Source organism: Marmota monax, unplaced genomic scaffold (assembly GCF_021218885.2).
Source record: "Marmota monax isolate L192 unplaced genomic scaffold, Marmota_monax_Labrador192_F-V1.1 WCK01_AAM20220418_F8-fsc00072, whole genome shotgun sequence".
Taxonomy (NCBI): Eukaryota; Metazoa; Chordata; class Mammalia; order Rodentia; family Sciuridae; genus Marmota; species Marmota monax.
In genome coordinates, this window is record NW_026692356.1 from 2,030,806 (window position 1) to 2,044,939 (window position 14,134).

Sequence of the window (14,134 nt, forward strand, 5' to 3'; positions counted from 1 at the left end):
GTGAAATGTACAAAGGTTACCAACTAAACTCCAGTGTGCCAGCACAAGGGGTTTTTAAATGTGTTGCACCCGATTTTCAGCAGAGCCAGAAAGATGAGAAATGTTCCCGACAGGGCCTTTGTTTTCTTTCACTTCACATATAATTTTATAGTACTGAAGTTAAGTGATATAATTCTTATCTGCCATTATCCAAAACCATTTGTTATTTTTCTGGTGGGTTGGCATTTACAAAATGTAAAAATTTTAAATGTAAAAAATGGTTTTTAAAACCATAAAGCTGATTTCCTTTTTGTGATTACTAATGTGAACAGTTGTCATTTGTAAACTATCTGTATCTGTAGTTACACATTTAGAAATGAATTATGATGTATTTAATGCAATGATTTTTTTATAAAGTAATACTTATAATATTGCAAAAAAAATCCTGTTTCTCTTGTCTCTCAACTGTATACTTTGGTTTGAGGCATGTTTTTAAACCCGATTGCAGTTCTACAATTTAATGTAGCCCAGATAAGCTGCTGGTAAATCTTTATCAATGTTTATTTTTATTCAGGATACTTTTTTTAAATTAATGGATTAAGCCTTTCTGCATTCCTCCAACCTCATTCCTCCTTTGGATACTCTTGCCTTCTACTTGCCAGTAAGAATGAGGGCCATCTAACTAGACTGCCTTAAGATTATTTTCCTTGACTTCTATCACTTTTAATTATTTGCAAATCTGTACTTTATCTCTGTTCAAGTGAATGTGTCCTTTCTGTCATCAAATGTTTATTGAGTGACAGCCACTGCACAGTCTTTAGATGTGTAGTTGATCCCATTACATACCTTTGGGGACATGCTTTCTTTCTACTCTTCTTTTAAATTTTCAACAATATTACTTTTAATAGGCTTCTTACATTTGCAAATCTGCTAAGGTATTCTCTGTTCTCAGAATAAAAATACTACTACATAATAAGTTGATTGCTTATTCTACTATTAAATTACTTCCTTTACTTGTAGCCATCAGTCTTCATCACTTTAAACATTTAATCTTTATTCTAAATGTTTGGGTACATTTTTGTTAAAGTCACATACTTCACTTTGTGTTGTTTTCTCTTAGGTGATTGCATGTGAGCAGCAATTAGATACCACTTACGATGCCAGATGTGACACTTGGTCCCTGGGTATAACTGCTATTGAGCTGGGTGATGGAGATCCTCCGCTGGCTGAGCTGCATCCCATGAGAGCACTCTTCAAAATACCAAGGTCAGATAGTCAACATTAGGTTCAGTATCTGCAGCCCGTTAGTCTTCCTTGAGCCACTGGCTTCTCATCTTGCTCATCATGGAAATATTCAGACCTGTTCAGCAAATTGGGAGCAGAGTGACCTGGAATATTATTCTGCTTCCTCCAAAACTATGTTTGTTCAGTAGTTGCATTTCCCTGATTGAAGTAAAAGAGTTTCTCTTGATAATCAGTGTGTCTTTTGCTAGAATTTGAACTCAGAAAATAACACCCCTACTCCTTATCATTTCCCCAGTGAGTCAGTGAGGCACCCTGGAGCTGGTCAGTGTAACAATGATTTGCTTCATCTACCAATCTAGAAATGTTTTACTACTTGCTAAGACTTCTCTTTGTTCAGAACTTTAAGATAATATTGTTAAGAAATGATAAGTAAAATTTATGGATAAAATGCTAATGATTTAAAATATGTCATTATAATATGATATAGACAGACGAATACCCTCTTTAGAGCCATGAAAGTACTGTGTAGACTCCTCTCCTCTAGTGTATGTAGCAACAAATCTTCCATGGCTTTTCCTATTACTCATTTCTTTAAATATTGCTTTTTCTGTCGGTTAGTTCTAGATGTTTCAGAAAATGAATGTGAGAAGATTGCTTATCTTAATTGTGAATGTATCATTTTTGAAGATGTTAAAGTCTTCAAAATACCTGGCACCTTAATTCTAATAGAATGCATAAATACAGCCTGTGGTGATAGGGACGAGGGCTGAGTGGTATGGTAATATATTATAGTCTGTTATTACACTATCTATTAAACAAATTTGTGATCTCCACACTTGAAGACACAGATCACATATACAAAGTCCTGGGGAGGAGGGATTCTTCCTAAAAGAATAACACCAATGTGTTCTATTCAGTCCCCAAATAATCAATTTTAAATATTTGACATGCAGTTTGATTCTTATAACATCAAAGCATTTAAATTTGTTTTTTATTGCCCTTGAATTTCCAGTCTGTCTGTAGGTTCTGAATTATATTGCTTTGGGTATATGACAACTTTTACATAATAATCTCAATGTTATTTCAGTTCTCATTGTTTGTAAACATATATTACTTATTTGGTAAGTGGGGCAACAAGATTACAGAAAAGAGGAAAACTGTCTGATTCCAGCTTCAAGACATCTTGTTGAATTTGAGGAAAACAGGAAAAAAATCTGTATTGCTTACACCCTATTGTCATTCTTAATTTACATGAAGCTCTATATTTCCTGAGCCATTTTGATTGTGGTTTAAACCACCATATTTAACCTAATATTATTAGTCTTGGTTATAATGCCACCTTGGAGGAAGGGTGACAGCTGTTGATTCAGATGTACAGTTACACGGTTGTTGATAGCTCAGTATTATGCAGTTTGCCAGGTGATTCTGGAAACTGCATCATATTAATTATTTCTTATCATTTCTACCACCAGTATCTCTCCAAAATGAAAGTCTGAGAATATTGACTATAGACATAGGTAAGGAAAGATATCCAAAAATTTACCCAGTTCTGAGTGTCATGAACTCATTTTGACTTTACTATTCTCAAAGCAAGCCAATAAATCTAATAAAAGGAAATGTTCGGGGGACAAGAAACAAAACAAGATTGCTGGTGAAAAGAACTACTTCTTTTAACGTGTAAATCAGCAATCTTCCAATCGTCCTAAGGATTGTGAAATGAGCTCAGGCGTGATCTGGGGCAGATGAGTAGCCGCACTTTTCTTTAATGAGCCTGTGCAAACTGTACATTAATTTCATTATAAGCTATTTAAGGAGGAATGCAGAACCGAAGACAAAGTATTTCCATTCCACTAATGAAAACAAAGAGCTGTTGGAATGAACATAAAACAGCACTTCAACGATTCAGCCATCATGGTTGATCAGTGTTGCTTGATTATGGAGTTAGATCAGCCTCGTTTTCACGGATGTGCCAAAAAAGAAAGGAATTGTACAGCTTGAAAAATAAAAAGAATTAATAACAAGATCTTTTAAGTGGCATTCAGAGCTTTATAGCTAATAATATTTTACAGTCCCTTGCTTTTGTAACACTTGGTAACACTTGTTTCCTGAAATGTATGCAGTAACAAAAGAACAACTCACATTCTGCTGTGCCCCTCTGTGCTGTCCTGTCCTCCCTATTCTAAATAGTCCTCCTTTCAAATCACCTCTGTACACCTCTGAGCACCCTCAGAGACTTCAGCAGGACTCATGAGGGGCAGGGGGGTACTTTATTCCAGAATTCATTGTTTCTATTCTGCTAAGTATTGATGTTTTCCCCTAGGGTTGTCAGGTAAAAGCAAGAAAAATTCTTTTAAAAGAAAAAATTAGCAGTTAGAAAAATTGGGTCATACATTAAATGCTTTCAGAAGAAAAGAAAAAGGAACCTGTCATTTTATGTCAAGAATGATTAAAACTAATTATCTCTCTTTGAATTGGAAAATGGCGGCCTTCTTGAGTTACAGTGTGTGAGTGCAGTAATGCATTGGTCTATCTGACTGTGCTTCTCTATTGCACTGACTTCCCAGTGGCATCATCGAACCTTAATTCTTGTTTTTCTAGGAATCCACCCCCAAAACTAAGGCAGCCTGAGCTATGGTCAGCAGAATTCAATGACTTCATAAGCAAGTGAGTAACAATAGAGTTTTTTGTTTTCTGGGTTTTTTTGTTTTGTTTTGTTGTTTTGTTAAAGAAGAAATAACATCCTGCCTTGACTTTGAACTGTGCCTATTTGCCAATGTCACTGGCCTTCTTAATCTCCTCCTGTTGCTCTTTATCTGTTAGATAGCTCCAGAAGTTTCCCTTATTTTCTTCAAAAGAAGCATCTGTAGTGTCTTCTGTGAGTTCATCGATACTCAAATAATGCTCTCAAGGTCAAGTTTATTCACATATGTCTAGCTGTGGTCCTGGGGACCCCTTATCATCCATGGACATATTATGTTCCTCCTTTCACTTGCCTTTTGCAGGTACACCCTAGGCATCTCCTACAAGCTCAACCACCATCCCTTTAGCCAGTCATTTAACCCTTCACTTATGTACATCACTGTTCTCACTGCAGTCAGAGAATTTTCACTGCAATCAGTGAATCAGAAAATTGTATTTATAAAAAGCTTTATGCATGAAAATCAGGAGGCATTTTTATCTTAAGTGCATTTTTTTTTTGTTTTTTGTTTTTTGTATTGTTTTGTTTCGTGCTGGGGATTGAACCCAGGGCCTTGTACATGTGCAGCAAGCACGCTACCAACTGAGCTGTATCCCCAGCCCTCTTAAGTGCATTTTTAGTAGAATAAGCTTATTAATATGTAAATGTCTATGACATTTGTTTTTTGGTTGTTGTTGTTCCTTTCCATTGGACATTTTAAACTTGACAAATAGCTCAGGTGCACTGTCTCCATACAATTGACTAGGAACTAGGAGTCAGCCATTTATAAGAATCTGTCCCATAATCCTTTTTTCACAATTTTTGTTATGTCTTCACCTTAAAAAGATGAGGTAAAGGATGACCCCAGTTGTAAATGGGACCAAGGAGAAGGGGCATTAAAATGTGCTGTGCCAAAATCTACTCAGAAAATATATAAAGGACAAGAAAGCAGACCAACCAGTCATTTTTATACATACTACTATCACTGATTTTCCTACCAAGAATATCAGCTTATTCTTCTAAAAGCAAGAGAGTTAGATTCGAGAGTTTGTAAGAACCCAAGATAGATTGATAATCTTTGTACCTTCAAGTTTTCATTGATCAGATATTACCAAGTATGTGTTAAGCACTGCATTATATTTAGTGAATTACAATAGCATTTCTCAGTTCTCCTAGGAGAACCACTGTTTTAGCTTTAAAGGGATCCCCATGATTCACAATGTCTGCCCTCATGTCTTCAAGATCCTTCCCTACAGATCCTCAATGGAACTTGGGTTCTTTGACATGTTTCTCACTGTGTCCCATCTAAGAAATATTCCTGGTTTCCTCCAGGGAGTTAGAATTCTGCCTTTGCATAGTGTTATATTTTGTTCCTCTTCCACTAGTAGTATTGCCAATTTTATTCAACTTTACTGTTTTTGGTGACTTTCTCTCTAACTACACAGTAAAGCAACTCTGGAGCACTGAATGTGTCTTTCTTTGCCACTGTCACTCCAATAGCACTGTGTACCTGGTACACATTTGTTATTGGTAAAGTTTTACTTGAACAAAGTACTTTCTTTCAAGTGTGACTTTCCTTAGCATTTAGATGTGTGTGTTACAGATATTAAAAATTGCTATGCATTTTCTGTTTAAGTAAAACTTGTTCTTATTTTTAGACATCATCATCCTTATTTCTTAGCATTTTTATCTTTTTTGGTTAAGCCTGATGAAATAAATGGCCAAATTATAATCCCAGGAGGATCAGCAATACTGCTTGTCACTGAAGCCAAGGATTGGGCAGCAGGGACTTCTAGTTCTTCTCCTTCTCCTTGACCTCCTTTTTCTTCTTCTTTTTCTACTTGTTAGTATCCAGTTTTATCATAATTATAGAGCCTCTGTATCTCAGGGTTGGAATGATCTTGGAAAGTTATAAGAACTCAAACACATAGTCACAGAGCTTAAATCCTTCTTGAACATGTGCGTGAAATGGCCATTTGATCAGTACTGAAATATCCCTTATAAAAACAGTCATGCTTTCCATTGCAGCCCATTCCACCCTGATAAACTTCACTGAACAAATTCTTCTTTACACTGACTTGAAAGCTGTTTCTCACTTGACTACATGCCTCAATCCTAGATTCCCCCGACCCCCTCATAACCTCTGAGAGCTACCAAACGCCTCTTCCAAATATTTGAAGACAGATGCCATGGCTGAAAAAACATCCTAAGTCTGTTCAGATGCTCCTCCCCTGGTGCCCTTGCAGGTGCTCTCATTGGCATGGTGTGCCCTGGTGGAATCTACCAACAGGTGTGATCTGCAGTGCTACATCTATTGTATGACCTCAGGAAACATATGCTGACATGAATGCAAATGTCTGCAGCAGATTAGTCTTCTCCAATGGGTTAGCAGTTTTACCACTAGAAGGAAATCAGTGGAGAAGTTTGTGTTGATTTTAGATAAGCATTAAGACTGTAATGATTTCACTGTTGTTTACCTTTAGCCACTGACTTGAAGAGGATACTTTGCAGTAGAGACAGAGTTTAATTATCACTATACATTAATGCCTGCAGGGAGACTAAGGAAGTGGTATTGAGTGGAAAGTTGATATCATAACAGTGTCCTAATTATCAGTTATGTGCACATTTGCAGACGTTCATTCATCATTTTGAAGTTTAATATTTTTTGAGATGTGCTTGGACTGAGCATCTGTGAGAAGTATCACTTTCTTAGTAGAATATATTTTTAGGAATATAAATAATAGACTCAAAACTCTACCCTATTGAATGATTGTATGTTTTGTTTTGTTTTGTTTTGTTTTGTTTTTGCCAGTGCAGGTGCCTGACTAAAGATTATGAAAAGCGCCCAACAGTATCAGATCTTTTACAGCATCAATTCATTACTCAAATCGAAGGCAAAGATGTGATGTTACAAAAACAACTAATGGAATTCATTGACATTCATCATTGCATGGGAGGCACAGAAAAGGCCAGGTAATCAAATAATATCTGGAGCCCAAAGTCCAAATTACCTGAACACCCTGGACAGTTTTACAGGTCAATAGTTGCTAGGGTGGAAAAAGACCTCATTGAAGTTTATCTGGTTGTGATTTGAAGGTAATGGATTACTTACATGGAAAGTGAATGTCACATGTAGAGTTGCATCCTGATAAAGGTAAAGTTACTGGCAGCAATTTTTTTTCTTTTTATGGTACTGGGGATTGAATCCAAGGATGCTTAACCACAGGGTCTTACTAAGTTGCTGAGGCTGGCTTTGAACTCATGATCCTAGTATCTCAGCCTCCCAAGCCGCTGGGATTGCAGGGGTGCACCACTGTGCCCGGCTGGCAGCATTTTTTAATGACTTCATGATGATTAGTGTTGGTATATATTTCTTTCTTTTCTGGTCTTTTGCAAAATAAAATATCTTAGATCTTGGATTTAAAAAAGAAAATGTATTAACTCTTGAAAGACTTTTTAATACTATTATTAGTTGGCATAATTTTCTCTGGTTCAATTATATTTAAAATCATTTAATATCTTTCTTCATACTTCCTATTTAGATTTTTTCTTTATTTTTTAATTTATATATGACAGCAGAATGTATTACAGTTCTTACATAGAGCACAATTTTTCATATCTCTGGTTGTATGCATAGTATATTCACACCAATTCGTGTCTTCATAGCTGTATTTTGGATAATAATGATCATTATTTTACCATCATTAATTACCCCATGTCCCCTCCCTTTTCCTCAACCCCTCTGCCCTATCCCTATCTAGAGTTCCTCTATTGCTCCCATGCTCCCCATCCCTATGAAAAGCACCCAGCAGTATCAGATCTTTTACAGCATCAATTCATTACTCAAATCAAAGGCAAAGATGTGATGTTACAAAAACAACTAATGAAATTCACTATGAATCAGCCTCCTTATATCAAAGAAAACATTGGTTATTTGGGATTGGCTAACTCCACTTAGAATCATCTTCTCTAATGTTTTAGGGAATTTATAAGGTACGTAGAACTATACAACATAAAAAAATTCTCATGTACAAAATTCTAATCTATAAACTTTTAGTATCTTTTATGGATGAATACACATTTTTTAAAGCAAAATTTAGAATAATGTTTACTGGTGCTCTGGAGTCTGTCTTCTTTCAATGAATAGTGAATATTCATGTAATTAAATATCCTCCTACTACAAATATTTTAATGGCTGCACAGCATTTCTTGCCTGATTATTCAATGATTGCTTTAAATTGTTTTCTCTTATGAAATATGTAAGTTGTTACTAATTGTTTTTACCTTAACAAGTAATATTGTAAAGAATAGAGTTGTACAGGAATTTCTTATCCTTTTTTTAAAAACATTTTTTTAGTTGCAGATGGACACAATACCTTTATTTTATTTATTTATTTATTTTTATGTGGTGCTGAGGATCGAACCTAGGTGAGCACTCCACCACTGAGCCACAACCCCAGCCCTCTTATTGTTTCTTTAAGATAAATTCCCATGGAAGGTACTGTTAAGTCAAAGGATAGCATTTTGTAATTTAAATTTATTTTTGAGAATCCTATTGGTTTCATCTCTGAAGCATATCACAATTTAGGAAAATGGTAGATGTGAATAGAAAACAGGACATGGCTTATTTGAATTCCTGTTGTGAGTTTAGGTATGTAATTACTATTGTTTAATGCCTACTATGTGTTAGATATTGTCATAGAACTTATTCATACTATCTCATATGATTTTACAACAGACCTGAGAAAAATCATCCGATATCCTATTTTCACAGCTGAAAAGAAATGAAGTTTATAGAGGTAATTAACTTGTAGGCTGCATGCATAATGAATTACTTGATCCCAACGTCCATGCTTTATCCATGAGCAAAAGGTCTAACAGTTGTGGATAACCTCAGGAGATAATGATCCTTGCTTACATGAGTTTACGGTCTTGGTGAAGATACAGAATGAATATGCCTTTAACAAGTAAATATTAAGGTTGTGACTAGAATTAAGTGACCAAAAGAAAGAGGCAGGCAATAGTGTATAGTGAGGAGGTGGCCATTGGCTCCTCTGGGCCTGTCGTTACATCTTTGTGTGAATGGAGTTCCATAGTCTTCCACAACCCCATCCTTCTCAAAACAAGCAACCAGCAAACAAACAAAATAAACAGAAATTGAGGTGTACCAGCATTGTATAGGATGTTCAATGTCAAGAACTGTGAAGCATCTAAGATTTTACTCTGTGTGCAAGCTGACAAGTTGGCCTGCTAGCTTCATGAATGCTAATAAAAGACTCAAGAGTCTGAGATAAACTCATAATAGCTAAACTATGTAATAAACCTAGGTACCCTTCAACAGATGAATGGATAAAAAAAATGTGGTATATATGTATATGATACTACTCAGATTTAAAGAATGAAATTATGGCATTTGCCAGTAAATGGATGGAACTGGAGAGTATCATGCTAAGTGAAATAAGCCAATCCCAAAAAGCCAAAGGCTGAATGTTTTCTTTGATATGCAGATGCTAATTCACAATAAGGGATGGGGGGTGGGCTGGGAAATAATAAAGTTACTTTAGATTAGGTAGAGGGGAGTAAAGAGACAGAAGGGTGTATGGGGGTAGGATAAAACAGACATTATTACTTTATGTGCATATATGATTGCATGAACAAGATGATTCTACATGTACAATCAGAAAAATGAGAAATTATACTCCATTTGTGTCTGATATATCAAAGTGCATACATGTATTCTGTCATGTACAACTAATTAGAACAAATAAAAAAACTTTTTTAAAAAAAGAGTCAGAGATCAGAGACAAAGGACTTGATTATTCACGGCAAAACTGGAAGCACGAATTTTCTGTTCGTGTTGGTTGTCCCTGCCCCTTAAGTCCTCAGGGTAATATGGAACTTTCAAGGTGGATACTGCATACAGAGTAGACTTGCCTTATGGGTGGAAAACCCTGTATTTAGGGAATTAGAATATTTTAAAAGCATGTCTAGTATCCAGCCTAATTTTTGCCTGAAAGAGACGTTATCTTTACTATCCTGGATAGCAAAGAAAATACAAAGCAAACAAACACACACCTTCCATCTGTCCTGGAGAGAGACAATTTTTTAAAATTTCCAAGTTCTTTCTATTTAATCATTGAAAATAAAGTCTTGAACAAAAACTAATGCAAGACATGCATTGATGTGAGGGACCCAAGGAGATTTTCTCCTAGCATTCAAATATAACAATGGTTAAACTAACTACACAATATTTGGATTTTAATCCTGATGTTCTAGGTTTCAGTTATCAACACTTGAAAAATTACTATATGTTGGACATTATGTTTAGGTTTATACTTCTGATTCTGACTCACAAGATGTGTTCTTGTTTATACTGGTAAGAATAGACCATGCTTCCAATATGAGAGCCCATGCCTTACTCAATTATGGAAATTTTTTTAGCCATTATTCCTTTCAATATTTATCCCCTCTGATTCTTCTTATTATTTTTCTCCTAAGCAATGAATGGTAGAATTTTCAAATTTACCTTACTACATGTTTTGAAACTTTTATTTAATGTTTGTCATCCATTTATCAATTTCTCCTACATGTTGGATGAATTATTTGGAATTGTTTTCCAATTCACTAATTCAGTCTTTGAACTGGGCCTAGTCTAGAAACCGTACTACATATTAATTTTGCATGCTGATGTCTGTATCAACACTTAGATTTTTCATTTCTAGAATTTCTCATACTTTTATTTTTTGAATCATTCATGCTTCATTCATATTTGATTTTTTTGTATCTGGCCATTTGTATCTGCTTATTAATATGTGGCTGTGTGTGTGTGTGTGTGTGTGTGTGTGTATTTATTCTTTTTCTCTTTGATTTTATACATACTCTTCAGCACTTTAAGATTTGCATTTCCTAGCCCCACCCCCACCCCTTATTGTGGGTATGAGTTGTTCTGATTATTGATATCATTGGTTTACTTAATATTTCACTTTCTTTTGTGCTTTTGAGTTTGACTTTACTTCCCCATCCTGAGTGGGAGTTGTTTTTTTTTTTTTTTTCTTTCTGCATTTTCTTCCTTTTTGGAGGTTTGGCTTATGCCGTGATTTGACTTAAGATTTCCTAGTCCAGAGCCTTCCTGCCCCTTGTGTGGAAGGATATTGTAGCTGTAGTGATTGTGCTTTCCAATTTCTAATAAGAGGCAGAGTCCTACCTCCCAACCATCTGGAAATTTCTCCCCTTATTGGGAGGTATTTTGATCTGTTGAAGCAGTGAATAAATACCCCCTCTATAGAATGTTTAAACAGGCTCCTGAAATTCTTTCTTTTATGTATGTTGAACATTTACCTAAAACATTTAAACCGTATGACTTGCATTCCCTTATAAAGGAAAAACTTAGCATCTATTTGAATAAAAAAATTGCAAGGGCTGGGGTTGTGGTTCAGCAGTAGAGTACTCACCTCGCATGTGTGAGACCCTGGGTTCAATCCTCAGCACCATGTAAAAATAAATAAGTGAAATAAAGGTATTGTGTCCAACTACAACTAAAGAATAAATATTTTTAAAAAATTGCAAACTAAATTTGCCTTTTGTAGTAGTTATATCATAAAGATGTTATTATTTTAGTTTTTTCATACTTACATAGAAAGAAAAGTATCTTTAGTATTTTACTTGATGCCCTCTATATGCTAATAATAATTAATGTTGTATGTGTAAATTGTAATATTTTCATATAATTTCACAGAAGCAATAAAGAATACTTACAAGATTTAGTTACTCAAACATAGATGTCTCATAGACAGAAAGTACTATTAGTGACACTGTTGTAATCATCCCTCTTGGCCCATAAATGTGGTTTTCAAGGTAGAATGTAAGGCAACTTTGAGATTTAGCTGAAAGGATTAACAAGTGAAAGATGAATTGAAAAACTGTTCAACCATTCAGTGTTAGAAGTGCCTGGTTCAAGCTGACAGTTGTTTATTAGGTGTGGGACTTTATGCAATGTAAATTCACTCAAGTAAGATTTTGATTTTGCAAAAGAGAACAATGAAAGGAGAAAAATCAATTGAAAATAATAAAAGGGTTCGTGTGGTGCAATCCAGTGCATGACTCCATTTTACTTTCTATTTGCTAGGCAAGCTAATTTTTCTCTAATGGCTTAGACTATGTCATGGTGAGAATTATTCACCCCTTGGAACATTTACCCCTTTTCCTCAGCACATGAGACTTTGAAAGTGCTGTCCTGACTGCTCTTATAGCAGCCCATCTTTTCAATTCCCATCTCCACATGAATGTTTCAAAGAAACTTCAAAGTCAATATCTCTAAAATTGAACTTAGACTACTTCACCCCAAATTAATTTGTTCCCTTCCTTAAGGGAACATTATTATTAATAATGACACCACCATTCATCCCATTATCACCAACTAGAAATCTAGGGATTGTCTTGACAGACTACTCTCTTGTACTTTCTATTTTTAGCCTAAAGCAGGCTGAATTTCTTAGGTCACCATTCAATGCAATGTCAATGGTAATATAATCTTTGCTACCATAGAAATAATGAGTTGAGGTGACACCCATATTGTCTCAATATTTATGGAGGCCTTTGTTTAAAGCTCCAGATAAAGGTTCTAACACAAAGGTCTGACAGCAGAAGCCTTTATAGAGTCTGTGCTTGCTGTCTTACTTTTTAGGATAAGAGTTAAGACCAGCATGTAAATGACCATTATACGAAGTAGAGAGTTTTAATCCCATAAAAGGGATGCAAACAATGTGAGGATTTTTCTGCTAGAATATTTCTGCTAGGCATAACAGAAGAGCTTTGAATCAGCGCTGCAAAGATAAACTGGAACTAATCACATCAAAATAGAATTACCATGAGCTGAACACTATGGATGGAAAGAACAGCCTGAGCAGAATGATGATAGCAAGGAGATATGCTCACAGAAAGACAAACATTTAAACTTATAAGAGGTGTAGCTCAGAAATAGGATTGGACAGCTACACAGAGGGCAGACCATGGAGAGCACTGGAAGTCAGAGAAGTTTGACCTGTAAACGTCACAGCCACAGGAAGTACCGCATTCCTGCTCCTACACCACCTGTGTCCTAATGGACACTGGTCTTTCATGGATTCTGAAGTCAAACTATGGATACACCAAGACAACTATAGATATTATTTTAGATGTGTTTTTTTTATTATTCCCAAAATGACCTTCATCTCACTGTTTCTTCTTTTTTATTGGGGGGGGGGGTCAGGGGGGAGGTACCAGGGATTGAACTCAGAGGCCCTAGACTACTGAGCCCTATTTTGTATTTTATTTAGAGATAGGGTCTCGCTGAGTTGCTTAGTGCTTCACTTTTGCTGGCTTTGAACTTGTGATTTTCTTGCCTCAGCCTCCAGAGCTGCTGGGATTACAGGTGTGTGCCACCGCACCAGGCTCCTAATTTTAAACTCCTGTAATGTTTAGAAATAGAGGAAGTTGGTCCTCACTGTGTTTAATTATCATCTATTTCTAAATGTCTCTGGCTGGGACTTGTCCTCCAGCCATCTGTCATTAATTTCATCATTGATTAATTACACACACTTGAAACCCAAAGCCTGCTTGGAGCCACCAACCATGGTTGCAACTCCAGTTCTCTATAGCAGCCTATATAGGGACCCAGGTGGGAGTATTTCTCTTTTTACATCTCAGTCTATATCAACACTAATGGCTGTGAAAATGAGGTAAGAACTGAAAATATCTCAAATCAGATACCAGGAACAGGAAAGCACAGTTTTGGATACAAGATAACCTAGAGTTTGCCTTTATTCCGATAGGAATCTATCATCATCCAGAAAATGCATAATGATAGCTCCATCTCTAAATGATATGACTACTTGTTATGACCAGATCTAGAGGGTAGTCTAGGAAAAAAAGAAAAAAGGAGCAAAAGTTCACATAAAGGTAATTCTAATATGAACAGAGGTCAATAATGAGTCTTGAGTATTGGAAGGTTAATGAATTTGCTTCGGACCTAGTATATATCTAGTAAGCTGTGATAGGCAAGGCAGTTAGTGGCTAGTTTGGGATATTTGGGGATGAGATATCTATTGATATGTATTTATTTCTGCTTGTGTGGATTTTAAAAAATTATTTTGGACTGCATATATATCTGTGCATGTGTGCTTATATTCTAAGTAATATTTCATTTTAAAATATTCCAATTCTGTCTTGACTGACATCAAGAGTAAAGGAATTATT

General features: G+C 35.6%; 1 protein-coding gene across 1 annotated transcript in view; it reads left to right on the forward strand.

The window, feature by feature from the left end:
• The window catches only part of Myo3a (myosin IIIA), a 203,283-nt gene that overhangs the window by 53,905 nt on the left and 135,244 nt on the right, over positions 1 to 14,134 (forward strand). Inside the window, exons 6-8 of the mRNA XM_046442267.2 lie at positions 1,100 to 1,245; positions 3,823 to 3,888; positions 6,719 to 6,874. Of these exons, the coding sequence (XP_046298223.1) occupies positions 1,100 to 1,245; positions 3,823 to 3,888; positions 6,719 to 6,874 (368 nt within the window). The remainder of the gene's footprint in view (positions 1 to 1,099; positions 1,246 to 3,822; positions 3,889 to 6,718; positions 6,875 to 14,134) is intronic.